Here is a 15,000-nt window from a genome sequence, read left to right as displayed (position 1 = left end):
GGGACCGAATGATAAAGGTGGTATTCATGAGCGAAATCACGAAAGAGGAACTGTTAGCAAGGAAGTGCTGTCTAGCAAATGTAGAGAAGTTCAAAAAAGTATTCCTGCAGAGGGATATGACAAGGGAAGAGAGAATACGGACAGCAGACGCGAGGAAGGAGCGCAGGGAGAGAGAAAGAAATCAGAGTACCACAACCCAGAACCCTACAATCCCAGAGGGAAGTGAAGAACCCTCCTCAAACAGTGCAACAGCCACAGGGATTGGGGCACCACCCCCACATTCTACCCAACAGACACCCAACCTTCATCATCCCCTGTCAGCCCCCCACTAAGTACCCAACAAGGGCACCCTCCCCCACCCACCCCCTCCTACCACTCACCCAGCTGCGCAGCTGCGCAGACATGCAACGCGGCTCGTGTGACGTCATGCATGTTTGCTCGTTTTCCATTGGAGGAGTTCTGTCCATTTGTTTCGTTATTTTCGTTGGTTTTACCAGAATAGGGGTTTGTTTTGGGGCGCCTACCTTTCTGGGTGCCTTTACCGGTCGATGGCAGACATAGAATGCTCCAAAATCACATGTGCCTTTCTATAGGCCATTGATCCTCGTGCCTCTCTGAGGGGGCCTGGTTCTGGCTATAGTCCCCGGTAGGCCTAGATCTCCACCCACATCGACTGATGCCAAAAGTTAGGACTATCCCTATCAGCCTGGATAACTCTGGGGAGCCTCCGGGACTCACCCAGAAAATGGCGTTTCATTACATTCAACGCTGGATTTTTTAGTTAATATTTTGGGGGTGTGAAACTGATTAATTCAATTTACATTATTTCTTATGGGAAAATTCGTCTCGGTATCTGTATTTTTTGGTTTTCGTACCATCTCTGGGAACGGATTAACTACAAAAACTGAGGTGCCCCTGCATTTGATATTCCTCCAGTCAGACTAAATCTGTGCAAACACTCCATGAAAATAAACGAACCCAGTCTATGAAACACGCTCCCTAATGAATTAAAGAGTTGTCCAATCTATGGTTTATTCAAAAGTAAACCAGAAAGTACCTACTTTCTTCCTAATAGTTTCCGACCTTGTGCTCTAAACTCACATTTTATCCTGTCCTACCCACTCACCTAATTTTAGTACTTAAGACTTGCAACTTCACCAATATATATTCGATGCTATCTATTTATATCATAGTTATTATGTTGAATTCAAATTCTACTATAATGTATTAATAATTGTATTAATTAATAACAGTATTTATTACAGTGACACCTTGGCTTACGAATGCCCCTCTTTACAAACTTTTCGGGTTACAAGCCCAATTTCTTCGGAAAATTTGAATCGGATTATGAACTTTGCCTCAGGAAACGAGTTTGTTGATACGCATATGGGCCGACCTAGCGCGTGGTGGCACAGTGATCGCGCCTCAATTTACCAGTGCTTCCCACCTAGAGACTATAGCTCCTGAATTATTTGCAAAGATTTACAATTTTTTCGGATTTTAGCTATTTGAACATAATTTTTTTATTATATAACTTGCCATGGGTCCCAAGAAAGCCAGTGGTACGGTTCAAGCCAAGAAAACACAGGTGAGAATAACCATAGAAGAAAAACAAGACCTCATTCATAACCATGAAAATAGTACAGGGGTTGTTGAACTAGACAGGCATTATAACAAATCTTCAGGGGAGGAGGAGGAGGAGGAGGCAGTAGAGGATGTCCCTTCCTCATTAATTAAGAAAATATGAGCAGTATGGGAAGAACTGCAAAGTTTTGCTGAAAAAAATCACCCGGATAAAGCTTTAATGTGCTCAAGAAATTTTGTGTTTGTGAAAATGTTTAATACCCTCCCCTAATCACAGATATGTAAAAATAAATCGAAATTGTACTTAATTTTACAGCAATTGGGTCCGATAAATGGCGTGTGATGCCATGCTTCGGTGGTTGCTTGTGGCGTAGACTCCCGGAACCAGTCGCGCGCCACCTTCAACATGCACGAGTTGTCACAAATATTTATTTTGGCCATTTTTTGCATACATTTCCAAATACATTTGTTTTATTTTTCCTTGCCAGTTCTATGTATAATGAACACATACACAATATTATGGCAGTAGGAACATCTATACTGTCCCAAGACACTGTTATATGCATCACAAATGTGTTCACATATATTGCTTATATATTCAATGTTTCATGTTCATTTATGTATATTTACAACATATTTACACACTACACACTATATACATTTACCATCAACAAACTCAGAACTCCGCGAGTGTGAGCTGCCACACCCATCCAGCCCTCCCTCATTCCTCCAACACTTTACTCGCCAACATTCCTCATACCACCATACTGTTATTGTTTTTATTACGCTATTTAGTGTATATTGTGTAGCATATTTACACAGCATACACTATCACACACTATATACATTCACCATCAACACGCTTAGAACTCTGCGAGTGTGAGCTGCCACACCCATCCAGCCCTCCCTCACTCCTCCAACACCTTACTCACCAACATTCCTCCTACCACCATACTGTTAGTGTTTTTATTACACTATTTACACACGTTATGTATAAGTATCTACATGTTTTATTCACCATAACTATGCAACTAAGCTGGTAATTGTGTCCAAGCAGCACATTGGCCACCATACACTGCATGACAAATCACACAGCAGCCAGCAGACGACGCTAAGTGTACCACGACGATGTGAGGGCACCTGACAGATGGGTGGACAGCGCTTCAGGATTTATAGTCCTGAGGTTCCGGGTTCTATCCCCAACGGAGGCAGAGACAAATGGGCAAAAAGTTTCTTTCACCCTGATGCCCCCTGTTACCTAACAGTAAATAGATACCTGGGAGTTAGACAGCTGCCACGGGCTGCTTCCTGGTGGTGTAGTAACAAAATGGAGGCCTGGTCGAGGATCGGGCCACAGGGACGCTAAGCCTCGAAATCATCACAAGATAACCTCCCTCACCAAAATGGCTCCTTCTAACATACTCCTGTTGCTGTTATTACACTATATACAAACATTCTATATATACCCATGTACATATGTGTTCACCATAGTGAACCACTAAGCTAGTATGGTGAGCAAAACAAGAGTGGCTGCCACACTCAGTGACTGCTACCTCGACTCCCTCTCACCCTCAACAAAATTCCTCCTCCCACAATACTACGCACAACATTAATTATCACCACAATTCTGCTATTATCACAATCCTGGTCACTAAATCTTATAAATGAATAACTGACAACAAGTTTATTTTGTAAAGGAACATAAGAAGTCGCTTCTTGACGCTTGCGTAATAGTGACTTTAGGCATTGTATGTACTCGCTCTATCTATAAATTCATCAATATTTGTATCACCCCTTGTATGTATGTACTTTACCTGAATAAACATTTGAATTTGAATTTTTAAACATTTCAAGTCGTTTGAAGATTCCTAGATGGACGAAATATTGCTATGGTGCTGTGGCTAACACTGTGAACATTGTTAACAGCATATATCCACTGATGTTTGAACATTGTACACAAGTCATTATTACACTCAGGCTCTTCTGTAATACTAGCATGGCTAAATAATACCAGTTACATATATATTTTGACATTATTAGGCGATGCTGTGGTCACAAGCTGAACAGCAGTGCTAGGGAACTCATGCTGCGTGCGTCAGCCATGGTTGCTCACTTAGTACTGAGGCTCTCACATCCGGGAATGTTGCCCATGATTTTTTTAAATGATGCCTGTTTACAAGAGGCACTTCCCTGAGGAAGCTGATGTGAAACCCATGTAACCACGGGAGTTTTGAATCATATGCTAAAGCCTATAAGATCCCTGAGACGCGTTGCACACTTCCTGTCAAGCGCGTTGCGCAGTTCAGTGGTTAAACTGTTTGAGAGAGGTATAGCCTTTGACATGATTGGGAAGGTCATTTCATCATTCTGGGTCCCTTGATTTGCAGAGCATTTCTAGTTTGATAAAGTCACACTCTTAGAATATCAAATAGATATTTGTTTCTAGTTTGGTGACCATATATTCTGTTACAACCTTCTAGGAAGCATTAAGGTCAGGATTGGCGTTACAGTTCAGAGATTCATAAATATAGAATACACTTGAGAGGATGTGCAGTGACTTAATATCTAACATATTCAAAGATTTAAGTAGGGGGCAGAGTGCTGCCTGGGATAAGAGTTTGTTATTGTTCTAATAGCAGATTTATGTTGGGTAATTAGTGGACGTAGATGATTTTGGGTAGTAGAACCCCCAAGCACAGATACCATAATTAGATAAGGATAGATGAGAGAGTGTTACCAGTGCAGGATGAGGTATATAATATCTGATCTTAGAAAGAATACTAACAATTTTAAAAAAAAAAATTTTTTTCTATAAATATGTTGAATGTGGCCCTGGAAATTAAGCTTGTTATCAATGAGAACACCAAGGAATATACCAATTAGCTGTTACTAATTTGGATATTGTTTCTTCTTAGATTAATTAATTTGATTTGAGGATTTATTACCAAACAAAATATAGATGTTGCCAATGTTAAGGGTGAGTTTGTTAACAGTTAGCAATTAGATATGTAAACCTATTGTCTTAACCTTCATACATTGTTGTTGTTTGTAAAGTGTCACCTCTCAGTAGTGTTCTTGTCAGGGACATGTACATAATTTTCTAACCCTTCACCATGAAGCTTCAGTGAAGACTGAAGCTACATGATGAAGCTTTAGTCATGACTGAAGCTACATGATGAAGCTTTAGTCATGACTGAAGCTATATGGTGAAAAACCCAATCATTTCCATACTGAGGATAGATTAACTGAAAGTTTTCAGATTTCTGGTGATTTTGTTGTTGATGCAAACTGTAAGTCTAGTTATCATCAGGTTAATACTTGTGGTCTAAACATGTATCCAGGTTCAGAGATGTCTTCCCAGTTAACTGAAAATGGTGAGTGTGTTGAAGAGAAGGCACAGATAATTACTGTCAATATGAACTTATAGCACCGTACTACTTCTGAAAGAAAACAGTTGTGAGACGTTTTAAAGAAATTCCCTTATCTTTTTGCTTTTGTGAAAGTTCCTTCCCAAAGTACAGTAGTCTATTCAGTCCCCTCAGAACAGAGTTTGCTAGTGCATACTTGTCTGTGGAGGTTACCTGAAGCATCAATGCATGTCATTAACCTTTAAACTACGCAAATCATACATATATGCTTTCAGTGACAAAACCGAAACCGCGCATGTCATATATATATGGTTTCGTGTCTAGCGCTATAATTTAAATGCCCCTGCCTGGAATAGGGGCAGCATAAAACTGACCAGGATTCTGATAATAGCAGTATTGTGGTGATATTTAGCACTGTGCTCCATGGAGGGAGGAATAATGCTGTGGGAGGGAGGGTGGTGGCATCATCTTCTGACTGTGTGTGGCCACCTTTTATTGACTGCACTCACCATACCAGCTTAGTGGTTCAATATGGTGAACACAGATGTAGATACTTATATATAACGTGTGTATAGAATGTAATAACAGCAACAAGAGTAGGTTCGGAGTGGCCATTTTGGCGAGGAAGGTACGTCGTCTGCACGACTTATCATGTTGTTTACTGGTGGCCACTATGGTCTTTGGCCACCATACCAGCTTATTTCTACAGGTATGGCGAATAAAATAGATAGATACTTATATATAATATGTGTATATAGCATAATAACACCACAAACAGTAATGTTGGAGGAGAAATATTAGTGCATCTGGCCTTGAGGGCGGCCACCACCAGCTGACTGTGTGAATAGCTACGTCTTTGTGCCTTTACTCACTATACAAGCTTAGATGTACAGTTATGGTGAGCAAAACATGTTAATACTTATATATAACGTCTGTTTATAGTGAATAAATGCAAAAGCAGTGTTGTGGGAGGAGAATGAGGACGTGTGATGTTTTGTTGAGGGAGGGAGTGGCAGCGAGTGGGTGGCTGGTGTGTGGCGGTCATTCCTAGTTGCATTTTGGCTCACAATAACAACTTAGTGGTTCGTTATGGTGAGCAAAACATGCAGATACTTATATATAACCTGTGTATATAGTGTAATAACAGCAAAACTATTTGTTTATTGTTTTATGAGCATAAAATTGAATCACTAATATGCACACCATAATTTTGAATACAGCGATGGTTCACACATTTTATTATATAAATATATCACAATTCACTGTATTGAATAATATTACTGCAATAAACTAAGAAAAAATCAATCAGAGACATTGAAATAATTAGGTAATAATATATTTGTGGCAACTGCCGCCTGACAGCTCGAGCAGAGTAGACCTCATCTGGCGAAGGCTCAGTCAACGCTCATTTTTTTCGCCGGACTTTCCTACCCTATTGCAGCTAAAATATATGACACCTACGATTTTTTTATTTTTTTCCGTGATCTGGGAACAAAAATGAACACTTATAAGACGAATGAATTTTTTGGATTTTTTTTTTTTTGTTGCGCCTGTGTGTGTTAAAGTCATTTGTACCCCTAGCGGTTTGAGGGTTAAGGAAGAAAGTAAGTCCATGCCTGCTAAGCATGTCCTCCAATATTGCCACAGCTATTGATTAAAATTTGGCTGATAATCTACAGATTTGTTGTAGGTTATCATGAAGGAAAAGTGGACCATAGTAGACTGGTATCCCATTCTTCCCATTAAGGAGATATTAATAACTTTGGTCAAACAAAGTACTTCACTATTCTTGATGATTCCTGTTGCACCAGAGGACAGACAGAAGAGAGCATTTTCAAACGGCATAAACCTGTTCAAATTTCTCAGAATGCTATTTAGTTCAACAATGGAACTCCATAACAGATGCCTAACTCCCAGGTACCTTCTACTGCTAGGCGAATAAGAGGCATTTGGTGAAAGAAAACATGCCCAACCATTTCTACCTCACCCAGGAATAAAACCAGGAATCCCTGATTGTGAGTCGAGAACAAAGCCAACTTCCTAATTAAAGCCTAATCTAAGGCCATGTTCAAAATCCTATGTATAATATGGCGTATAATAATACCTGTATTGATTTATATACAACATAATACCATTTCTTATAATTCTTATTAAACTATGCTAGATTGATGAGCCTGGCTCGAAGATGGGTTGAATGAAGCCAACTAAGTAACTGTAAATCACATTTAAATTTTGAGTTACTTTCAACAGAATGTAGAAGGTTTGTCCTACCCCGACTTTATGAAGTTTGTCCACATGGTGATGATTGCTTCACTCAGGGCAACATCTGTTTTGGTGAAGTTGAGGGCCTGAGACACGGGAGCTATGGACCCCAGTGGATTTCCGAACACGTACAACAACTCGTTTAACAACATGTCTGGTCCTGTCTGATAAAGGTAAATAGTGCACATAAGAATATATATATATATATATATATATATATATATATATATATATATATATATATATATATATATATATATATATATATATATATATATATATATATATATATATATATATATATAAATATATATGACAGTGTCAGACCATGGAGGAAAATTGAAGCAGGAATTTCCTTAAGTACTTTTGTATATTAATACATCTTCAGAAGGAGTGATTATACAGGTCAAGTATTGGACATAAATAGGCAGGAGAGAATGGTGGAGTGAGGTGAGGTACAATAAAAAATGAATGGGAATTAGGTGGACACAAATTTTAGCCGAACAAGAAATGCTGAAGGTCTATCCCAGCAAACATTTTCACGTTTTTAGAACGTTCTAAAAACGACATTTCATTGTTTTCAGCACGTTTATAATTACGTTTTAAAAACGTTTTTTGAGAATTTTTATATACGACCTTAGAACGTAAATAAATAACATTTAAAAAAAACTTTTCATAATCTTTTAATTACCTACATTAAAACGTTTAGGGTAAATCAGGGTATAATAATTTTTTAAATCATATCTGAAATAGAAAGGGAGAGAAAGAAAGAAGACATATCTGAGAAAGAAATGGACATCCTATATATGTACGTGTAAATTACAAATAAATAGGGTACAAAAAGAGAATTAAAATATTATATTTATTTAAGATTGAGTAATACAACAAAATATATGTAATAGCTCGAAATATATAGACTATATCTGTAACAGAATATAAAAGTAAAAATCTTAAAATCTATAAAAATCTTTATATGCAATATGTGAACACAATAGATTTCGTGATCAAGCAGCCTGTGATTCATGTCATGCCGAGATCAGTCTGACGTTACAAGTAGTTATTGTTAAAACTAAAACAAGTAAAATTTCCGGAGTATACATATAACATTATAGTTTTTCTATGACTAAAAATAAAAATCTATAAATCAAAAGTTTAGGACTAACTAACTAAAAATAAAAATCTACAAGTGAATGTAAACACAGTCAAGTATAATATTCATGTAGAAAGAGAAAGAAAAGATTTATTTTTCTTTCAGAGAAAGAAAGAGAAAAAGAAAGAAAACAAGAGAAAGAAAGAGAGAAAGAAAAAGAAAGATAGAAAGAAAAAAGAGAAAGAGACAAAATATATATTATTCAAGAGAACTTGACAATTAAGCACCTTCAAACAATTCATGATCAAGCAGGCTGTGATTCATGTTATGCTGAGATCAGTTTGACGTTACAAGCAGTAATTGTTACTTAAAGCTAAAACTAAAGGAAAGAAATAAAAAAAGAGAAAGAAAGGAGAAAAAAAAGAGAAAGAAAGGAGAAAAAAAGAGAAAGAGAACGAGAAAGAAAAAGAAAGAAAGAGAGAAAGAGAAAGAAAGAAAGGGAAAGAAAGAAAGAAAGAAAGGAGAGAAAGAAAGAGAAAGAAAGAAAGGAGACAAAGAAAGAGAGAAAGAAAAAGAATGAGAAAGAAAGAAAGAACGAGAGAAAGAAAGAAAGAAAGAAAGAAAGTGAGAAAGAAAGAGAAAGAAAGAGAAAAAAGAAAAAGTTAAAAAGGAGAGAGAGAGAGAGCTGCTGAGACAGTCTGAGATCATGCCGAGATCAGTCTGACGTACGTTACAAGCAGTTATAATTACTTAATACCTAAACAAATAAAATTTCCTGAGTATACAAAACACTATTTTTCTATGACTAAAAATAAAAACCTATATATCATATATGAAAACTTAAGTAAAATCTTAAAGCATAGGTCTAATTAACTATAAATAAAAATCTACAACTGAATGTAAACACAAACAAGTATAATATTCATGTTAGCACCATGCAATATAACGATAATAGAGAGAGAGAGAGAGAGAGAGAGAGAGAGAGAGAGAGAGAGAGAGAGAGAGAGAGAGAGAGAGAGAGAGAGAGAGAGAGAGAGAGAGAGAGAGAGAGATAGAGATAGAGAGACAGAGAGAGACAGAGAGAGAGGCAGAGAGAGAGACAGAGAGAGAGACAGAGATAGAGACAGAGATAGACAGAGATAGAGAGAGAGAGAGAGAGACAGACAGAGAGAGAGAGAGACAGAGAGAGAGAGATAGAGACAGAGATAGACAGTGTTACGGCCCTCTCGGGTCGCAACCGGGTTCTTTCTCTGATGTTGTTAGAAGTAGGGTATCCGGCCCCAAGCTAGTAGTGGCTTTCAAGGGATGTGATCTGTAACGCAAGTAAATTAAAGGGGAAGGGAGACAAAGGCAAAAACTTAATAATATAATTATCACCGTCACCATAAATAATATATAGATTAACACACGGGGGAGGAATAAACACTATTATATACAATGTAGTCTTCCTCTGAAGACTCTGGACGTTCACGGTGCTCAACGATGCTAAGCTCTTGGTCCTCTTGTGGCCTCATGATGAATCCTTCGATTCTCTTGAGTCTATCCTGGCCACAGGCCAGCCAAATCACAGTTCCACTGGGGGGCACCGTCGTGGAGGCCGTCAACCACAAATCCAGCCTGTAGCTGGCAGGTTCCAATCAGCAACGCTGCGTAGGCCACTCCACGACCGATACTAGGGTTGCGAGCCCTAGTCAGGAGCCTCGTGTGATTCCACAGATCACTCTCCTCACCACAACACCCCAGTGGTTAAGCGTCTTCACCAGTCAGCCCCGGGTACGACAATCCCTCAACTGCCACGTCACGGGCAGGCTAACACCACAGTGTTCATCCGGGGGGGGGTGACTCACAGCTGCTGCAGCAAATACGTGGAGACAAGACGGCTGCCTTGGGTAGACTGATCCAACTTCCATTACAGCAGTCCCAGGTAGACTCTGTAATCAGACTCGTCATCAGTAATAGGGACACTCTAGGGCACCTCACTTACAGGCTTAGACACAAACGCCCGACGTATCCACTCCATAGATGGCGTTGCTGTCTAAGCTCCACCTCACCAGAGGTCAGCAGCGGCTGTGTTATGAGCTGATCAGAACGGGAAACTAGCCCTTGTGGCCAGTATATCTCGTCCTCATTAGATGGTGTCGTCCATTTGGAGGGGGTTTCGGAAGCTGACCCACAGATGGCGCGGTCGTCACTGCTCCGTGCTCGGACGCTGGGCTCGGGTCCGTAACACCTCCCCACCAAAAAGAATTTGGTTTGGGGTTCTATAAAGAAAAACACAAACCAAATTAGTATGTGGATACAACTCCACACGGACTCACGTACACTATAAACTGGAGTGATGAGGCTGTCTTGTCTACAGAACTGTCCTAAGGAGAAACCCTGGCACAAAGGAAACTTGAAGATGGAAGATAATGACCTGCCTGACGTAATTTTCCACACCTCCACTGTGACGTCAATCAGGGGCATATTCTCACGTGTCCTGAGTAAGGATTGGTATAAACACGACCTGGGGCGACTCGACACTTCCCTGTGTCGTGGCACCGATGATGGCTGGTCACAGACGGCATTTCTGGTGCCGGTCCGGTAGTCCTTCAGGGAGACGGGAACCTGGAATACAGGGGTCTGATAATTTAGAGTGACAGCGATAGTTAAATCAGTACTCACAGCATACTCCTCTACCAGGCCCACACCTAGTCCCAACAGGGCTGCTCGTACATCGAGGATGGCATTCGCTCTGCCACCGTCAGGTCGACCAACGTTCCGTATAACGCTGCATTTAGGCTCAGCTATCACGCAGGGGGTGTCAACCTGTCGGAAACAGTCACTCATAATATCATATCTCGTACCTCCTGTATCTACCATCACCTTCCAGGTCCCTTCTTCGACTGCAACACTCGCAGTGCAAATTTCCAATCCCTGGGATCTCTTCTCGATGTTCAAGGGAGCCACCATCCGTCGGGTCGTCCACTGGTCCTTACTGAGAACTCACACAAGAATAAAACAAAATACCGCTAGGAAACATTTGGTTAACTGAGGGATAAGCTTCCTGAGCTTGTAACGTCCATAGCGGGCTATATCCTTTAGCCTGGTTTGGACCGAAGAGGGCACTAAAACCTTCGCACATACCTCACATACCTCCGACGTCTGGGGAATCTCAGGCCAGTTCAATGAATGCTGTACCTTGCCATACCGCAAGTACTCATCCGCCTTCGCTCCAGACTCTTTGGTATCCGTGGGTGCTTGCACACGAGACCTCTCTCCATGCTCAGTTGCCTCTGCCATCGTAACCTCATGTTCCTTATTGGGAGAAGAATCAGGAGACTCTGCTAGGATGCTGTCAATCTGTAGGTGAGAGGACAAATTAAGCATAGTATTTAATTCCGGGTCTATCTGTACCTGGACATTACCACTGCCTGCTGTTACCTCAGACCTTGCTGTTCCGGCTGACTCGTCCGCAACCTTGGGATGATTGTTGCTCCAATCTGTCACCAAGTCGTTGGCTAGTACCACGTCAATCCCAGCTATAGGGAGGGTATCGACTACTGCCAATGCACATGTGCCGCTGAAGTAAGGCGAGTCGAGATATACCGGCACTAAGGGGGCGATGTACTGCGTCCTAGGAAACCCAACCAGGACAACCTTTTGTCTCCCATCCACACTCACTCCCTCGGGTAACGAGCTACCCACGATCAGGGATTGGGCTGCTCCACTATCTCTGAGCACTACAACTGATCTACCAGTGTGATCACTCGTTACGTACCCGCTTGAAGTGTGAGGGGCGAACAAACTTGGTCCTTCCTGCGTAGTCGTAGACTGGCTTCCTGCTGGTGGTGTCACACAGCTCATCAACATCACCTCCCTACGAGCGCCGTTACCTCTTCTGCCTCGGCACATAGCAGCTACATGACCTTTCTGCCCACAAGTCCAGCACACCATATTCCTCCTCGGACTCCGGTGTTTTGGACTGTTAGGACTAGTCCTTCGAGGGCTACTTGGGGGCGTCTTCTCAGCGCTTCGTGGGACGGGTCTCTCCTCTTCCTGATGAGGTTTGTCAAACCGGCATGGGTAATTCCTCGGGACGTACTTAGCAGAAGGCCTATGCGTTAGGATGTATTCCTCAGCCATGGTGGCTGCCGCACTCAAGGTCTCCACCTGCTGCTCCTCTAAGTACGTCTTTAGATCTCCAGACAGACAGTCTTTGAAGTCCTCTAACAGTATGAGCTGCTCGAGGTCTCCTTTGGTCTCCACCTTCCGAGAGGTACACCATTCCTGGAAAAGTCGCTCCTTGATTGTGGCGAATTCGGTGAAAGTGTGCTCTGAGGTCTTTTTCAGGTTTCTAAACTGTTGCCTGTAAGCCTCAGGTACCAATTGGTACACCATGAGCACTACCTTCTTCACCTTGTCGCAATCGCCAGAGTCATCAAGGGACAACGTGGAGTAGGTGATTTGGGCCTTCCCAGTCAAGACAGACTGTATCATGATGGCCCAATTCTCCTTTGGCCACTCCAAAGAGGCTGCGACTTTCTCGAAGGCCGCGAAGAACTTCGAAACTTCCTTCTCGTTGAACTTCGGGACCATTTTGATGTTCCTCACCGGATCGAAAATACTTGTTCCAGTTGTTTGTCTCCGACCACCGCCTAATCTCAATACTTCTAGCTCATGTTGTCTCTCTCTTTCTTTTTCTTCTCTCTCTCGCTCTTCCCTTTCTCTTTCTCGTTCTTCTCTCTCTCGTTTCTCTGCTCTTTCTCGCTCTTCTCTTCTTTCTTCTCTTTCTAATTCTAAACGCCTCATGGCCAATTCTTTATCTTTCATCTCCATTTCTTTATTTTCATCTCCATTTCTTTATCTTTTAATTCTCGTTCTAATTCTAACTTCTTCCATTCTATCTCCCGATTTATCTCTAAGGAACGCATTTTGACAGTAAGAAAGCTAATATTCAGCTCACCTGCATCGCTGTCAATGTCACTGCCTTTATCTTCCTTTTCAGTGGAAGCTATTTCCTCACCTTCTTTTGTACCTTGTGCCTAACCTTCCTAATTTTCTTCGGCCATCAAATGACGGTGAACCATGGACAAGATCTCCACACGGGAATCACTGGCACGTATCTTTATCTCCAGGTAGGCACTAACTAAGACGAGTTCTTGTTTCCCCAGATATTTTAATCTGGCAAGACAGTCCTCCCTGTTCAGAAAAGCCTGAACATCGTCCAGATCGTCGATGGTCGATTTTTCTGCCATCGTCACCGAGATGGAACACTAGCACTTAACACACCGCTTTCGTTAGCACTTAACGCACCGAGCACTGTTCTACGTCAATATTGCACTTTATCGCACCTAGCGCCTCACTTGCCAATATTGCACGTAATGACCCCGGGCACCGCACTACACAATATTGCACTTAATCACAGCAAGCACATCGCTCTACAATATTGCACTGAATCACACCGAGCACCGCACTACACAATATTGCACTTAATCACAGCGAGCACAGCACTGCACAATATTGCACTTAGTCACTCCGAGCACCGCACAGGACGTATAACGTCCTGATAGTCACACACAGGGGGAATTATTTACAGGGATTACGCCACTTCACCACCCCTGTCAAACATACTTGACAAGGGGTCGGATCCCGCTGGGGATGCCAATTATGTTACGGCCCACTCGGGTCGCAACCGGGTTCTTTCTCTGATAGTTGTTAGAAGTAGGGTATCCGGCCCCAAGCTAGTAGTGGCTTTCAAGGGATGTGATCTGTAACACAAGTAAATTAAAGGGGAAGGGAGACAAAGGCAAAAACTTAATAATATAATTATCACCGTCACCATAAATAATATATAGATTAACACACGGGGGAGGAATAAACACTATTATATACAACGTAGTCTTCCTCTGAAGACTCTGGACATTCACAGTGCTCAACAATGCTAAGCTCTTGGTCCTCTTGTGGCCTCACGATGAATCCTTCGATTCTCTTGAGTCTACCCTGGCCACAGGCCAGCCAAATCACAGTTCCACTGGGGGCACCGTCGTGGAGGCCGTCAACCACAAATCCAGCCTGTAGCTGGCAGGTTCCAACCAGCAACGCTGCGTAGGCCACTCCACGACCGATACTAGGGTTGCGAGCCCTAGTCAGGAGCCTCGTGTGATTCCACAGATCACTCTCCTCACCACAACACCCCAGTGGTTAAGCGTCTTTACCAGTCAGCCCCGGGTACGACAATCCCTCAACTGCCACGTCACGGGCAGGATAACACCACAGTGTTCATCCGGGGGTGACTCACAGCTGCTGCAGCAAATACGTGGAGACAAGACGGCTGCCTTGGGTAGACTGATCCAACTTCCATTACAGCAGTCCCAGGTCGACTCTGTAATCAGACACGTCATCAGTAATAGGGACACTCTAGGGCACCTCACTTACAGGCTTAGACACAAACGCCCGACGTATCCACTCCATAGATGGCGTTGCTGTCTAAGCTCCACCTCACCAGAGGTCAGCAGCGGCTGTGTTATGAGCTGATCAGGACGGGAAATTAGCCCTTGTGGCCAGTATATCTCGTCCTCACTAGGTGGCGTCGTCCATTTGGAGGGGGTTTCGGAAGCTGACCCACAGATGGCGCGGTCGTCACTGCTCCGTGCTCGGACGCTGGGCTCGGGTCCGTAACAGACAGAGATAGAGAGAGAGAGACAGAGATAGAGA

At 42.1% G+C, this 15,000-nt stretch overlaps 1 protein-coding gene across 1 annotated transcript in view; it reads right to left on the bottom strand.

The window, feature by feature from the left end:
• The window catches only part of LOC123763348 (neuroligin-4, X-linked), a 301,500-nt gene that overhangs the window by 36,762 nt on the left and 249,738 nt on the right, over positions 1-15,000 (bottom strand). The window contains 1 exon segment of the mRNA XM_069303151.1: positions 7,224-7,378. Coding sequence (XP_069159252.1) covers positions 7,224-7,378 — 155 coding nt within the window.

The sequence above is a fragment of the Procambarus clarkii genome, chromosome 49, assembly GCF_040958095.1.
Source record: "Procambarus clarkii isolate CNS0578487 chromosome 49, FALCON_Pclarkii_2.0, whole genome shotgun sequence".
Classification (NCBI taxonomy): Eukaryota; Metazoa; Arthropoda; class Malacostraca; order Decapoda; family Cambaridae; genus Procambarus; species Procambarus clarkii.
The sequence above is the reverse complement of the archived record's forward strand: the minus strand, read 5'-3'. Positions and strand labels throughout refer to the sequence as shown.